General features: G+C 50.4%; 1 protein-coding gene across 3 annotated transcripts; it reads left to right on the top strand.

Moving 5' to 3' along the window:
* Positions 1–20: 20 nt before the first annotated feature.
* On the top strand, positions 21–13,764 carry LOC138815485 (SHC-transforming protein 1-like). Of its 3 annotated transcripts, XM_070004909.1 has the most exons (13): positions 21–167; positions 4,290–4,457; positions 5,012–5,082; positions 5,602–5,665; positions 5,820–5,939; positions 6,165–6,218; positions 6,410–6,461; positions 6,631–6,757; positions 8,310–8,508; positions 8,595–8,664; positions 8,745–8,879; positions 9,031–9,269; positions 12,232–13,764. In XM_070004909.1, the coding sequence occupies exons 2-13, from the start codon at positions 4,293–4,295 to the stop codon at positions 12,358–12,360; spliced, it is 1,425 nt and encodes a 474-aa protein (XP_069861010.1). In that variant the 5' UTR covers positions 21–167; positions 4,290–4,292; the 3' UTR covers positions 12,361–13,764. The 3 variants fall into 3 exon arrangements, with proteins under 3 accessions (XP_069861010.1, XP_069861009.1, XP_069861008.1); XM_070004908.1 differs by lacking the exon at positions 21–167 and having other exon boundaries at positions 3,068–4,457; positions 8,748–8,879; XM_070004907.1 differs by lacking the exon at positions 21–167 and having other exon boundaries at positions 3,070–4,457.
* Positions 13,765–13,986: the final 222 nt, after the last annotated feature.

Here is a 13,986-nt window from a genome sequence, read left to right as displayed (position 1 = left end):
GTGAGGTAGAGGGTCAGGGGGTTAGTAAGGCCGGAAGTGAGTGGAATAAAGTTTCTCCGGGGAGGCCCGGGCCAGGAAGAAAGTTGGAACAGCGAATGAGGCAGGCACTGGCGTAATACGGAACAAGATTGGCCCGCGGTGCGGTGCGGAGACTCCATGAGGCCCTGGTGAGTCTCGATTTTTTTTCTTCCTTAGGTGACCCACTCCTCCACCCCGGAACCCCTCTCTCGGGACCCTACTTCCGGTCTTCATTTATAAGTCCCGCCTCTACGACCCCCCCTCCGGAAGTCCCACCTCCCTACTATAGGGGGCTCCCCGAACCCCGACTTATCTTTTGCTGTCGCGACCACACCCTATCGCCTAGCTTTCCTGGAAGTCCCACCTCCAGACATGCTCCCAGGCCCCACTATAAGAAACCCTTCATTAGTCGGTCCAGTTCTCCAAAACTCCTCTTCACCGGGATTCTCCGCTAACTTCTGTGAAAAACGTATCTTCCCAAAGGGCCAAACCAGTCTCCAGAAAGAACGAATGACTTAGTTGAAGTTACGCCTCTCTAGGGGTTCCGCCTCCTCTGGGGACCCCGCCCCTTCCGCCATCCACGTCGGATTGTCCCAACGCGGGTCTTGGAAGTCTGAAGCAGGCTTTGTGGGGGACCACGCCCCCTGAGGAGATTTATTGCCGTGGGTCCCAGGTCACCACCCGACCCTGGTCTTCAATCCCGGATACTCCCTCCACCTGCTGATACTTCCCTGTCCTGTCTCTTATTTGGGCCTCGCGCTCAGTTTTCCTGAGCTCTTAGGCTTCACCAAATGGGAAGTCCCTAGTGCCTGTGTCTGGCTGTGAAAAAGGAGAATTTAGAGACAGCGGTTTTCTTCTCTCCTACCCTCCTAGGGTGACCAACTTGGAAGGGGGCTGAACTTGGGATCTGGGGTGGGAAAAAGACTGCTCAGAGATTCCCCACTCCACTGTCACAATTTTCCTTCTGGTTACCGACTCCACTCCAGAAACAGCTGCAGGTCGTACCTGACCATGCCTAGTTACGGGCAGTGGATTTGTTGATGTGTTGTCTGTATAATGGAAGCAAAAATTTTCTATCACCAGGAAATGGCTGGTTTGGAGTAGGGATTAGTGTTCTTTTTTTTTGTTTGTTTGTTGCTGTTTTTTTTTTTAAGTCCCCCTTCTCTGGTTCTTCCCCACTCTCCTCTCCCCCCCCCCCCCAAGGGCTTTAGTCCATTCTGGTTGCATTTGTGGAGCTTTCCCTGCAGGACACATTCCTGAGGCTTTCACCATTTCCTGCTACTTCTTGCAGCTCTAGCCTCCTCCCTGCTGGGCTGTGTAGCAACGTGCAGCCTCTCCCCTTCCCCACCCCACCCCCATCACCTGGACTTCTAGTCCCAGATCTGCTTTCTCCTGATGCAAGTTTAAGGCAAACATCCTTTTCCTCCCCCTCCCCAAATACCCACACCCGTTGGTCATTCCCAGCTTCAACTCCCCTACATACCATCTCTAAAGAGGAAGGTGTACTGGTGTGTGTTTGTGTGGTTAGGAGTGTAAGGTCATGGCAGAATTCCTCTTGAGGAGTGGAGGATTCAGTGATAAGCTCTCCTGTGACAATAAGGGACAGTGAAAGAGTTATAAACACAGGAAAAACATTTTAAGTGCTAGTATTTTAATCACTAAAATAATATATTTTTTTAAGCTGGGTACCTGTGGCTCTTGCCTGTAATCCTAGCTACTCAGGAGGTTGAGATCTAAGGATCACGGTTCAAAGCCAGCCCAAGCAGGAAAGACCCATAAGACTCTTATCTCCAATAAACCACTCAGAAAATCAGAAGTGAAGCTGTGGCTCAAGAAGTAGAGCTCTAGCCGGGCGCTGGTGGCTCACGCCTGTAATCCTAGCTACTCAGGAGGCTGAGATCTGAGGATCTCGGTTCAAAGCCAGCCCGGGCAGGAGAGACCGTGAGACTCCGATCTGCAATAAACCACCAGAAAACTGGAAGTGGTGCTGTAGCTCAAGTGGTAGAGCGCTAGCCTTGAGCTGGAGAGCTGAGGGACAGCGCCCAGACCCAGAGTTCAAGCCCCACGGCCGACAAAAAAAAAAAGAAGTAGAGCTCTAGGCTTGAGCTGAAGAGGTGAGGGACAGTGCCCAGGCCCAGAGTTCAAGCCCCACAACTGACCAAAAACAAAGTAGCTTTTTTTTTAATCCTTTGAAATAGACCTAAGAGTTATTCAAAGATGTACTTATTGTATTTCAGTCCCTTCCTAACTTCCTTAATGCTTCTTAAGCAGAACTGTGGCAGGAAACTGTGGGATGGGTTTGGATTTATTACTAATCATGTGCCACCTCACCCCAACTTTTGATACTGCATTCTCCATCCCCCCCCCTTTTTTTTTTTTTTAATTGGTCATGGGCCTTGAACTCAGGGCTTGGGCTCTGTCTCTGAGCTTTTTTGCCCAAGGCCAGTGCTCTATCACTTTGAGCCACAGTGCCATTTTTCTGGATCTTGGTGGTTAATTGTGAAAAGATCCATCACATCCATCCCGGGGGACCACGCAGAGGCAGCAGGCACACAAAATTGGAGATATGTGTTTCACAGATTTTCCAGCCCTGGCTGACTTTGAACCTTGACTCTGATCTCAGACTCCTGAATAGCTAGGATTACAGGCCACCAGAGGCTGGCATCTTCCCTCCTTATTGACACACAGATTTGCCTTGTGACTTCTCATCAGTTTGGGACCTGTAGTTCCCAATTCTCTTTGGGAACTGTTACATTCTCTCATATCCCCCCCTCAGCCAGACCCCTCCTCTAGTATTAGGGACACTGCTGTGAGACTTAGTGACTGGTTTTATATAAGAGGTGGGGTGTGATTGTACCTGGCGGGTTCAAAAGGTTGATCTTAGACTTAGTGTTCTGACCCCCATTTTCTTATATTTACATCTTGCTTTGTTAACTGGGCCTGTGGAGAGAGGCAGAACAGTTCTAGGCCATTGCTCCTTGGTTAATAGGCATTATGCATAGGGACTTTACCAACTTGTCTTTTTTATCCAGTTCTTGCCAGGTAGCTCCCTGATATACCCTCAAGTTGGACTTTATGTGTCTTATTTCACTAGCTTTGCCTTTCCTTTGGCCATGCTCTGTATCCACTGGGACTACTTCTTTCTCTTCCTGGCTTCCTTAGCTCCAGTCCACAGCTGTTGCAGCAGAGCATTCTAATGGCCCTGGCTCCCTGGGGCTACCATCCGGCAGTATATGGTTATAATGGTGGTGATGGTGGTGGTGGTGGTGGCGGTGGCCTGGGCAGGAGAATTGTCAAACCCTTTCAGGAAGGGAAATGCAGAGCTCTTGAATCCTCTCCATTTTTCCACCCACAGCTACCTCTGTTTCCTCTTGCATTTCTCCCCAGCCTCCCTTAGCTTCCTGCTCCCTTCTGCCTGCCCTTGTCCAGATTGGATTGATCCAGGGCTCTGCTTATCTGCTTCGTTTCCTTCCTATTCCTCCATCCTTCCGTCTCTCCCTCCCTTTCCTCCACTCCAGATTTCTAGTTGTTTGTATGGGGCTGGGGAAAGAGGCCTAAGCTAGCTCTTCTGCTGCCGGAATTCTAGGTTGGGGTGGTCAGTGGGGGGCCCAGCCCCTCTGAGCCTGTGAGTCAGCACTGTCCTTGGGATTGGTCTCTTTCTTTCATTACCCGCCCCTTGGGAGGAGCCAGGCAGCTCTGGGTCCAGCCTGTTCTCTTCTCAGTCGGGAGAGGAGGCTGCAAGCTGGGTTGGGCTGGGAATGAGGTCTGAAACTGACTGGATCTGATCTGGGGGTGTGGAAGCTACTTGTTTTCCGCCCTCCCAGGGACCTCTGTGACCCTCAAGCTGCAGGGGTCAGGCCAAGCTAAGGGCCTGGGGATGCCCCCTGCCTGGCCCCCTTGCCTAAATTGGCAGGGGGGCCAGGCTGGGCTGCAGCCCCCTTTTCATCTCAGCCATGGATCTCCTTCCCCCCAAGCCCAAGTACAACCCACTTCGGAATGAGTCTCTGTCATCGCTGGAGGAGGGGGCCTCAGGGTCCACTCCCCTGGAGGAGCTGCCTTCCCCATCAGCCTCATCCTTGGGGCCCATCCTGCCTTCTCTGCCTGGGGATGATAGTCCCACTACCCTGTGCTCCTTCTTCCCCCGGATGAGCAACTTGAAGCTGGCCAATCCTGCTGGGGGACGCCTGGGGCCTAAGGGGGAGCCAGGAAGGGCTGCCCAGGATGGGGAAGGGGCAGCCATGCTGGACTCAGGTCCCCTGCCCCTCCTCCAGGACATGAACAAGCTGAGTGGAGGCGGCGGGCGCAGGACTCGGGTAGAAGGGGGCCAGCTGGGGGGCGAGGAGTGGACCCGACACGGGAGCTTTGTCAATAAGCCCACGCGGGGCTGGCTGCATCCCAACGACAAAGTCATGGGACCTGGGGTTTCCTACTTGGTTCGGGTGAGTGAACATCTTCCCTTCCACTCCCTCCAAGATCCTCCCTCTAGTGCCTTTGCTACCTCCAGCTTTGCTAGGACCTTCTCTTCCTGCTCTTCCCTAGTGTTCCTATGTGTCATTGTCCTAGTTCATAAACCTGCCTTGTCCCCTTCTCCAGTTCCTAACCCAGCCTGGGATAATTTGTCTAGGCCCCTTCCTGTTTTAGGGACCCTCCCTGCCCTCCTCCTCCCCACCCCCCCAGTTTAGCACAATGCTTAACACATCAAAGTCTGTAAACATTGCAGAGTGGCTTTTCCATTCTCCCCTCCAGACTCCTCCCCTTTTCCAGAGTTGTCACTTTGTCCCACCCAGTGCCTTTCAGATTCTCTCACCAGCAAAGCAGGAGGTCCTCCTAGCTGTCCCTTTTCACATCCTGTTGTCTTTTACTTGTGGGATTAGCCCCAGGCAGTGGGAAGAGTACTGTACTTCCTTTAGGGCCCACTGAGGGCAAAGACCTGTGGCCCTTTGTGAATGGTTGGGGGGAGGTAGCTGACTTGTTCTCCCTTCTCTCCCCTCAGTACATGGGCTGTGTGGAGGTCCTTCAGTCAATGCGTGCCTTGGACTTCAATACCCGGACTCAGGTCACAAGGTTGGTAGGGAGGGGTTATGGATTGTGGATAATGAGGCTGGGGGAAGGTGAAGAAAAGTGGGGGCACTTTGTGATGGTGCTAGTGGTGCCTTTTCTTTGGGAGGTAAGGAGGATTAAGAGAAAGTTAGGAGAGACTTTGAAAAGAGGCACCTCTGGCCTAGAGCCTCCTTACCTATCCAGCCTTAGGGGTTAAGAGGAAAGTATCAGAAGCAGCTGGTGGATGAAGCTGGACCAGAAAATGAGGAGTAGATAGAAGGTTATTGCTGCTTTTGGGAAGAGAACAGGACATTTACTTAGTAGCTAGAAAGAGGTGGGGTTATACCCATTGAGGCCTTAACCCAATCAGCCAGGAAGCGGGCTCTCAATGTCATCAAATATTAAAGGCCCTTAATTCAATCCACCACGACAAAGAGCCTGGAGTGCCCTGGGAGTCTGGCCTGGCCTTCCCTTCCCCCAGCTCTGTGGCCACCCCAGCTGAGTAGGAGGCTAGCTGTGAGTCTAGTACCCCTTTTTCCCTAGGGAGGCCATCACTCTGGTGTGTGAGGCTGTGCCCGGTGCTAAAGGGGCAACAAGGAGGAGAAAGGTATGTGCTGGATGGGATGATGGGGGATGAAAGGGCTGGAGATGGAGGGGTTGGGGGATTGCAAGTGCGGGGCATGTGGGGAAGTTAAGAGGTGGAAGTATGCTTTCCTGGTATTAGATGTCCTCAGCTTCTGAGTCTCTGGACCCTTCCATAGCCTGGTAGCCGTCCACTCAGCTCTATCCTGGGGAGGAGTAACCTGAAGTTTGCTGGAATGCCAATCACGCTTACTGTCTCTACCAGTAGCCTCAACCTCATGGCTGCAGACTGTAAACAGGTTGGTAGGGGTTTTCAAGGGGGCCAGAAACTGATGGGGGAGATCCTGTGATAAGGCCAAAAGCTGGGAGAGAGTAGGAAGAGAATAGAGAAGGAAGAAATGAGGAAGACACAGGGTTAGAAGCTAAGAGAATGAGTCTGAGACTCGGTTCTGGGGTAGGAGTAGAAGGTACCCATGTGGACACTTATATTCCCTTCCTTCTCCATCTCCTGCCCTAATCCTCAGATCATTGCCAACCATCACATGCAATCTATCTCATTTGCGTCCGGCGGGGACCCGGTGAGTTGGATAACAGAGTAAAGGGCCCGGGGGTGGGGGGTAGGGGTGAAAAAGGGGCTAGAATTGGGAAAATACTACAGAAGTGGGGTTGCTAGGATTGAGGACTCTGAAAAGGATTGGTTGTAAGGGTTAGCAGTAAGGTGGAGCTATAAAATTGAGCTAACTGGCTTCTTCTGCTCTTTCCATCCCAGGACACAGCCGAATATGTTGCCTATGTTGCCAAAGACCCTGTGAATCAGAGAGGTGAGGTGTAGTGGGGAGCACTGGGTGAGTCTGTGCTTGGGTCGACTTTCCCTGTTGTTAATGAGTGCAGTTGAGGGGCTCCTGCTGAGGAGATTGAGGGCTCCTGACCAAATCTCCCAGCAATATTACCTCAAAGTTCACTAACAGCTTCCATCTGCTGTGTCCCCAGCCTGTCATATCCTGGAATGTCCTGAAGGGCTTGCCCAGGATGTCATCAGCACCATTGGTCAGGCCTTTGAGTTACGTTTCAAACAATACCTCAGGAACCCACCCAAGCTGGTCACCCCCCATGACAGGTAAGAGAACGGGAAAGGTGTGGGGCAGCTCTTAGACCCCAGACTGGGATTGCAAAGTAGGCTTAGCTTCAAGTGGCTCAGGGAAGGAAATAACCACGTGCCCTGTTTCCTACTTCCTGCTATTCTTACATTTCCTGTGGTACATCAGGAAAGCCTTTTGAGGCCAAGGCCAGCTCTTGCTCTTGTTGCCTGTGGTAGAGCTGTTGGCATATCTTTCTCTGGCTGGATGAGTTTTAATTACTAGCCTCCATATATCAGGTCTGTCTCTGATTCTTGCCTACATTTCCATTCTTTATTCTGTGTTTTCTTGTCTGTAGAAGCTATCAAGAATTTGGGCCAGGGGCTGGGAAGGTGGCTCAGTGGTAGAGCGCTCGCCTTGCATGCTTGAGGCCCTGGGTTCGATTCCTCAGCACCACATAAGCAGGAAAAAAAAGCCGGAAGTGGCGCTGTGGCTCAAGTGGTAGAGTGCTAGCCTTGAGCTGAAGAGCTGAGGGACAGCGCCTAGTCCCAGAGTTCAGGCCCCACGACTGGACCAAAAAAAAAAAAAAAAGGAAAAAAAAAAGAATTTGGGCCAGGGGCTGGGAAGGTGGCTCAGTGGTAGAGCGCTTGCCTTGCATGCATGAGGCCCTGAGTTCGATTCCTCAGCACCACATAAGCAGAATAAAAAAGCCGGAAGTGGCGCTGTGGCTCAAGTGGTAGAGCACTAGCCTTGAGCTGAAGAGCTGAGGGACAGCGCCCAGGCCCAGAGTTTAGGCCCCACCACCGGACCAAAAAAAAAAAAAAAAAAAGAATTTGGGCCAGGTGCCAGTGGCTCATTTCTGTAATCCTATGACTCAGGAGGCTGAGATCTGAGGATCACTGTTCAAAGTGAGCCCAGGAAGGAAAGTCTATAAGACCCATATCCCCATTTAAGTGTCAAACAACTCGAAGTGGAGCTGTGACTCAAATAGTAGAGTGTAAGACTTGAGCAAAAGAAAAAAGAAACAAGCTGGGCACTGGTGGCTCATACCTGTAATCTTAGTTACTCAGAAGGCTGAGATCTGAGGATCACCGTTCAAAGCCAGCCCGGGCAGGAAAGTCTGTGAGATGCTTACCTCCAGTTTAACTACCAGAAAACTGGAAGTGGCACTGTGGCTCAAGTGTGCTAGCCTTGAGCTGAAGAGCTGAGGGACAGTGCCTACACCCCAAGTTCAAGCCCCATGACTGACCAAAAAAGAAACAAAACAAAACTCAGAGATAATATTCAGGCCTTGAGTTCAAGCCTCACAACAAGCATAATTTTTTTTTTTTATTGGAAACATAAGTCCTTTGGGATATGCAATGGGACTATGAGGGACTTTGTATTTCCCGGAGGAAGTTTTGGGGCAAGCTTTCCATTCTACATAGTATTTCCCATTCCTCTTGGGAGATAGCATGGCTATCAGAGTTTTATAGTACTACCTCCTTTTAGTTGTGATGAGACTTGTCAAATCTTTTTACTATTGACTCTTGTCTGTCCTGGCCTTCTGGTCACCACCAATTTGTGTCCACTTTTTCATATGGTCTTTCACAGGATGGCTGGATTTGATGGTTCAGCATGGGATGAAGAGGAAGAAGAGCCACCTGATCATCAGTACTATAATGACTTCCCAGGGAAGGAACCCCCTCTTGGGGGGATAGTGGATATGAGGCTTCGGGAAGGGGCTACTACAGTGGCTGCCCGACCCACTCTACCCGGTGCCCAGACTCCCAGCCACCTGGGAGCTACACTGGTAAGTTATTTGGATGGTGGTGCCTGGGCCTAAGATGGGAGTGGCTGACTATGGCATCTGGTCTCATTTGGTTTTTATCCCTGTAGCCTGTAGGTCAGCCTTGTGTGGGAGACCCTGAAGTCCGCAAACAGATGCTGCCTCCGCCACCTTGCCCAGGTACAAAGGAGGAGCTGAGACAGGCAGAGCCAGGGGCACAAAAGGAGGGAAGAGTCACTATATGGTCTCCCTCTCCTCAGCAGGCAGAGAGCTCTTTGATGATCCCTCCTATGTCAACGTCCAGAACCTAGACAAGGCTCGGCAGGCAGCAGGGGCAACTGGGCCCCCCAATCCTGCCATTAATGGCAGTGCACCCCGGGACCTCTTTGACATGAGTGAGTGTTCCTCTGTGTTTGTGTGTGCGCATGTGGGGGGGGGTGTATATCCCTATTTTCCTATTTGGTTCCTTTTCTCCTGTATATCTGCTTTCTGTCTTGGTCTCCCTTGTTGAGGGTCTGGGTTTTAGCCCTTGTTCTATATCCCCAGAACCCTTTGAAGATGCCCTCCGGGTGCCTCCACCGCCCCAGTCCATGTCCATGGCTGAGCAGCTTAGAGGGGAACCCTGGTTCCATGGGAAGCTGAGCCGGCGGGAGGCCGAAGCACTGCTACAGCTCAATGGGGACTTCCTGGTACGAGAGAGCACGACTACTCCTGGCCAGTATGTGCTCACCGGCCTGCAGAGTGGGCAGCCCAAGCACCTGCTTCTGGTAGACCCTGAGGGTGTGGTAAGTGACTAAAGTATGGGTAGAGTGGCAGAAAGCTAGGGACAGAACCCCCTTATGATGCTCCCTTCCCTCATTGCTTTATAAACTTTTCCTTGCTGGCAGCTCTGTAGGCCTCTGCTTTTAGGTGTGTGACATCCTTCTGAAGAGTCTAAAGGTTGTTTTCTCTCCTATCTTTTGAGTCTGAGCTGTGTTTTTTTATGACCAGTGTTAGTGTCCCACACCTTAAACCCATCAGATTTAGAAGGTGCTCACCCCATCTGTGCCCCTTTAGACAAGTGAGGAGACCACTACAGAGAGGCTGTGATGCCCAGTATCTGTTGGTCAGAGGTTGGATACTCTCAAGTTTCATCTTGTAAGAGCTGGAGCCACCTCAGCTCCCCAGATGTGGGCTCAGCAGCTTTTCCTCACTGTCCTTGTTTGTTTGTTCCTTTTTTTGTGTCTTTGGTGTTACTTTGTTTTATTTTTTGGTGCTAGTCCTGGGGCTTATTCAGGTCCCTGAGCTTTTGTCTCAAGCCTAGATCTCTACCACTTGAGCCACAGCTCCACTTCAGGCTTTTCTTTTGGGTGATTAGTTGGACATAAAGAGTCTCACTTTCCTTCCCTGGCTGTCTTCAAATTTCAGTCCTTAGATCTCAAGCCTCCTGAGTACCTAGGATTATAGGTTTGAACCACTGATTCCTGGTTGGTTGTTTCTTTTTTGTGTGAAAAGTACCAGGACTAGCCGGGCGCTGGTGGCTCACGCCTGTAATCCTAGCTACTCAGGAGGCTGAGATCTGAGGATCGCAATTCAAAGCCAGCCCGGGCAGGAGAAACCGTGAGACTCCTATCTCCAATAAACCACCAGAAAACCGGAAGTGGCGCTGTAGCTCAAGTGGTAGAGCGTTCGCCTTGAGCTGAAGAGCTGAGGGACAGCGCCCAGGCCCAGAGTTCAAGCCCCACGACCGACAAAAAAAAAAAAAAAGTACCAGGACTTGAATTCAGGGCTTTGCACTCTTGCTTGGCTTTTTTACTCACTGTTGGCTATCTACTGTGTAAGCTATGTCTTCAGTCTGTTTGTTTTTTTTCTTTTTTTTGTCAGTTGTGGGGCTTGAACTCAGGTCCTGGATGCTGATGCTGTCCCTGAGCTTTTTACTTATTTATTTATTATTATTATTATTATTATTTTTGCCACTCGTGGGGCTTGAACTCTGGCCCTGGGCGCTGTCCCTCAACTCTTCATCTCAAGGCAAGCACTCTACCACTTGAGCCACAGCACCACTTCTGGTTTTCTGGTGGTTTATTGGAGATAAGAGTCTCACGGGGAAGTGGCGCTGTAGCTCAAGTGGTAGAGCGCTTGCCTTGAGCTGAAGAGCTGAGGGACAGCGCCTAGGCCCAGAGTTCAAGCCCCACGGCCGACAAAAAAAAAAAAAAAAAAAAGAGTCTCACTGACTTTTCCTGCCTGGGCTTGCTTTGAACTGTGATCCCTCAGATCTCAGCCTTCTGAGTAGCTAGAATTACAGGCATGAGCCACTGGCCCCTGGCTTCTCTGAGCTTTTTCGTTCAAGGCTAACGCTTTATCACTTTGAGCCACAGCACCACTCCCCTCCAGTCTGGCTGGTTTTTTTTTTTTTTTTTTGTCGTTCATGGGGCTTGAACTCTGGGCTTGGGAGCTGTCTCTGTGCTCTTCAGCTCAAGGCGAGCGCTCTGCCGCTTGAGCCACAGCACCACTTCTGGTTTTCTAGTGGTTTATTAGAGATAAGAGTCTCACGGACTTTCCTTGCACGGACTGACTTTGAACCTCAATCCTCAGATCTTAGCCTCCTGAGTAGCTAGGATTACAGGCGTGAGCCACCGGCGCCTGGCCAGTCTGGTTGTTTTTAAAAAATATTTAAAAATTGTTATTATAGAGGGGATGTACAGAGGGGTTACAATTACATTAGTTAGGTAATGAGTACATTTCTTTTTGGACACTGTGTCCTGAGTAGCTAGCTAGGATCATGGGCGTGAGCCACTGATGTCCATACTACCTTGGTTTCTTTTCTACAACAATCTCAACCTCCCTCTTATACTTTTTTTTTTTTTTTTTTTTGCCAGTCCTGAGGCTTGAACTCAGGGCCAGGGCACCATCCTTGAGCTTCTTTTGTTCAAGGCTAGCATTCTATCACTTGAGCCACAGCCCACTTCTGGTTTTTTCTGTTTATGTGGTACTGAGGAATTGAACCCAGGGCTTCATGTACTGTAAACAAGCTGGAAAGGTAGCTTAGTGGTAGATCCCTTGCCTTGCATGCCTGAAGCCCTGGGTTCAATTCCTCAGCACAACATAAGCAAAAAAAAAAAAAAAAAAAAAGCCGGATATGGCGCTGTGGCTCAAGTGGTAGAGTGCTAGCCTTGAGCTGAAGAGCTGAGGGACAGCGCCCAGGCCCAGAGTTCAGGCCCCACGACCGGACCAAAAAAAAATAAAAAACATGCACTGTAGAAAGCACTCTACCACTAAGCCACATTCCCAGCCCCTATTCTCAGGACCTCACTTGGGATGTTTTATGGGCTGGGCCTTGAGTAGAAGAAGGGAATAGTATTGATACTGAGTCAGGAGCCTGGGGTAGAATCCTGTTTTTCCCCAAAACCTCACCAAAGTATTAATGTACAGAGTGGCCTCATTATCTAGGCCTTTCCTCTGCCAACCTGACACTTTTTTTTTTAAACTGTATCCTCTTCTGAGCTATGTCAACTTCCTTCAAATCAGGAAGTATTCCACTTTCCCTCAGCTTCATGTTTCTGGGCTGTTCATCCTTCACTGATCTGCTCATTCCCACAGCTGTGAATAGCTTCTCTTTGTAGAGAAGCCTAGATGATCAAGGCTGACATCCCTTCCCTCTATTTCTTCTTTAAGCCTTCTTGACTGTTCCATCTTCGTTGACCTTGATGGCAGAGGTCTTATTGGACTGGTCCCACCTAAATTGACTCTCTCTTCTCATCTTTCTAGGTTCGGACAAAGGATCACCGCTTTGAGAGTGTCAGTCACCTCATCAGTTACCACATGGACAATCACTTGCCCATCATCTCTGCTGGCAGCGAACTGTGTCTACAGCAACCTGTGGAGCGGAAGCTGTGATCTTTCCCAGCCTGTCTCCCAGGAGATGCCCTCCAGCCTCATTTCCCCTATTCCTTAACTCTCAGGACTTCACTTGGGATGTTTTAAGGGCTGGGCCTTGAGTAGGAGGAGGGAGTAGTATGGATACTGAGTCAGGAGCCTGGGGAAGAATCCTGTTTCTCCCCAAACCTCACCAAAGTATTAATGTACAGAGTGGCCTCCTTGTCTAGGCCTTTCCTGTGCCAACCTGACACTCCATTTCCAAAGAAGGCTGGTGCTTCTAATGGAAATGTCCTGTGGTGATAGGCCCAGTGAAGCAATTGCCCTTCTGGAGAAGGGGAATGAATCACACCTCTGGTCTACCCCTGGACTTCAGAATACCCCTGGCCCCTCTGAACACTCCCCCTTCTATGTTAAAACTTTGTGCCTTTGACCATCTCTTAGGTCTGCAGATACTTTATGCAAAGAGTTCTCAGGCCCCTGAATTCAAAAACAGGGGTTCTGACACTTTGGCTTCTTGGACCCTGTCCTCTCCTTGCTCAGTACCCCTTTGGGATTGGGTTGGGAGAACTAAGGCAGGAGTGGCAGCTGTCTCTTGCCTTGGGGATATGCAACTCTTAAGAGATTGCCCCAGAGCCTCCCTCCCAGCTGGGGTTAGTTGGACCACTCCATTGCTCAGTGCCTCCTGGGCTGGGGAACCCCCTTCACCCAAGGGGTCTGTATATACATTTTGTAAGCCTACCCCCTCCCATGTTGCATGCCTGTTATACTCTACAGCCCTACCTCCTGTAGCCCTCACTGTCTCTGGGGCGGTAAATGAATGAATTTGGGCCTTTTCTACCCTTAACTCCAAGGTGAGTTTTGTGGAGGCCAGCACAGGGGCCTAGAGACTAAAGCAGTAGACAATCTGAATACTATCTGTAGAATGGGAACAGCATTCGTTTCATTTCATATGCCTATGTGTTAGGGCTGTAGATATACTTTTATTTTCCATGGCTTATTTTTGAGCACAAAATGATAATAGATTACATTTATACACCTGACTTTTTGGAGCCCCTTTTACAATGATTGTCATTTTTCTCACCATAGCCTGAACTGGCAGCATTATCGTTTTATTTTAGAGGAGAAACCTGGGACAAATCAGTTTCACCCTAGGACTAGGAAGAAAACTTGGGCCTCTTATGGCTAGGCTGGGAAGCAGAGTGATAGTATTGTTGCTATGTCATGTGGGGTACCTTCTACAATGGGCCTGTGTGTGTGGCCCATAGATGCTGGCCAGACAGAGAAGCTGGTCTGGCTCGGGTCTGGAGGCTTGGGGATAAGGGAGGGTCGAATGTTTCAATCATGGCCATCCTTTTTTGAATGTTTTCACGGTCTCACTTATACCAAAGGGAAATAGCCTTCATTAAAGTCCTATTTCTTCTACCGGGTCTTCTCAAAGTCTATTGTTTGCACTGGGGGCCGTGTGCGGTGGGAGGTGGCGGCCAGCCCCACCTGGCCTCGTTGCTGGGGCACGCCCCGTGCCCGCCCGGGGGAACCCAGGGATGGCAGTTTGTGCCTGGCAGGGGCGTGGCAAGGCCGGACGCTGGCTCTCCTGCCCCTGGGGGGTGTCCTGGGAGGAGGAGGAGGCTGACTCGGGCGGGCGGG

The sequence above is a fragment of the Dipodomys merriami genome, unplaced genomic scaffold, assembly GCF_024711535.1.
Source record: "Dipodomys merriami isolate MVZ:Mamm:240054 unplaced genomic scaffold, mDipMer1.0.p SCAF_644, whole genome shotgun sequence".
Classification (NCBI taxonomy): Eukaryota; Metazoa; Chordata; class Mammalia; order Rodentia; family Heteromyidae; genus Dipodomys; species Dipodomys merriami.
This window is presented reverse-complemented; position numbering and strand designations above follow the sequence as displayed.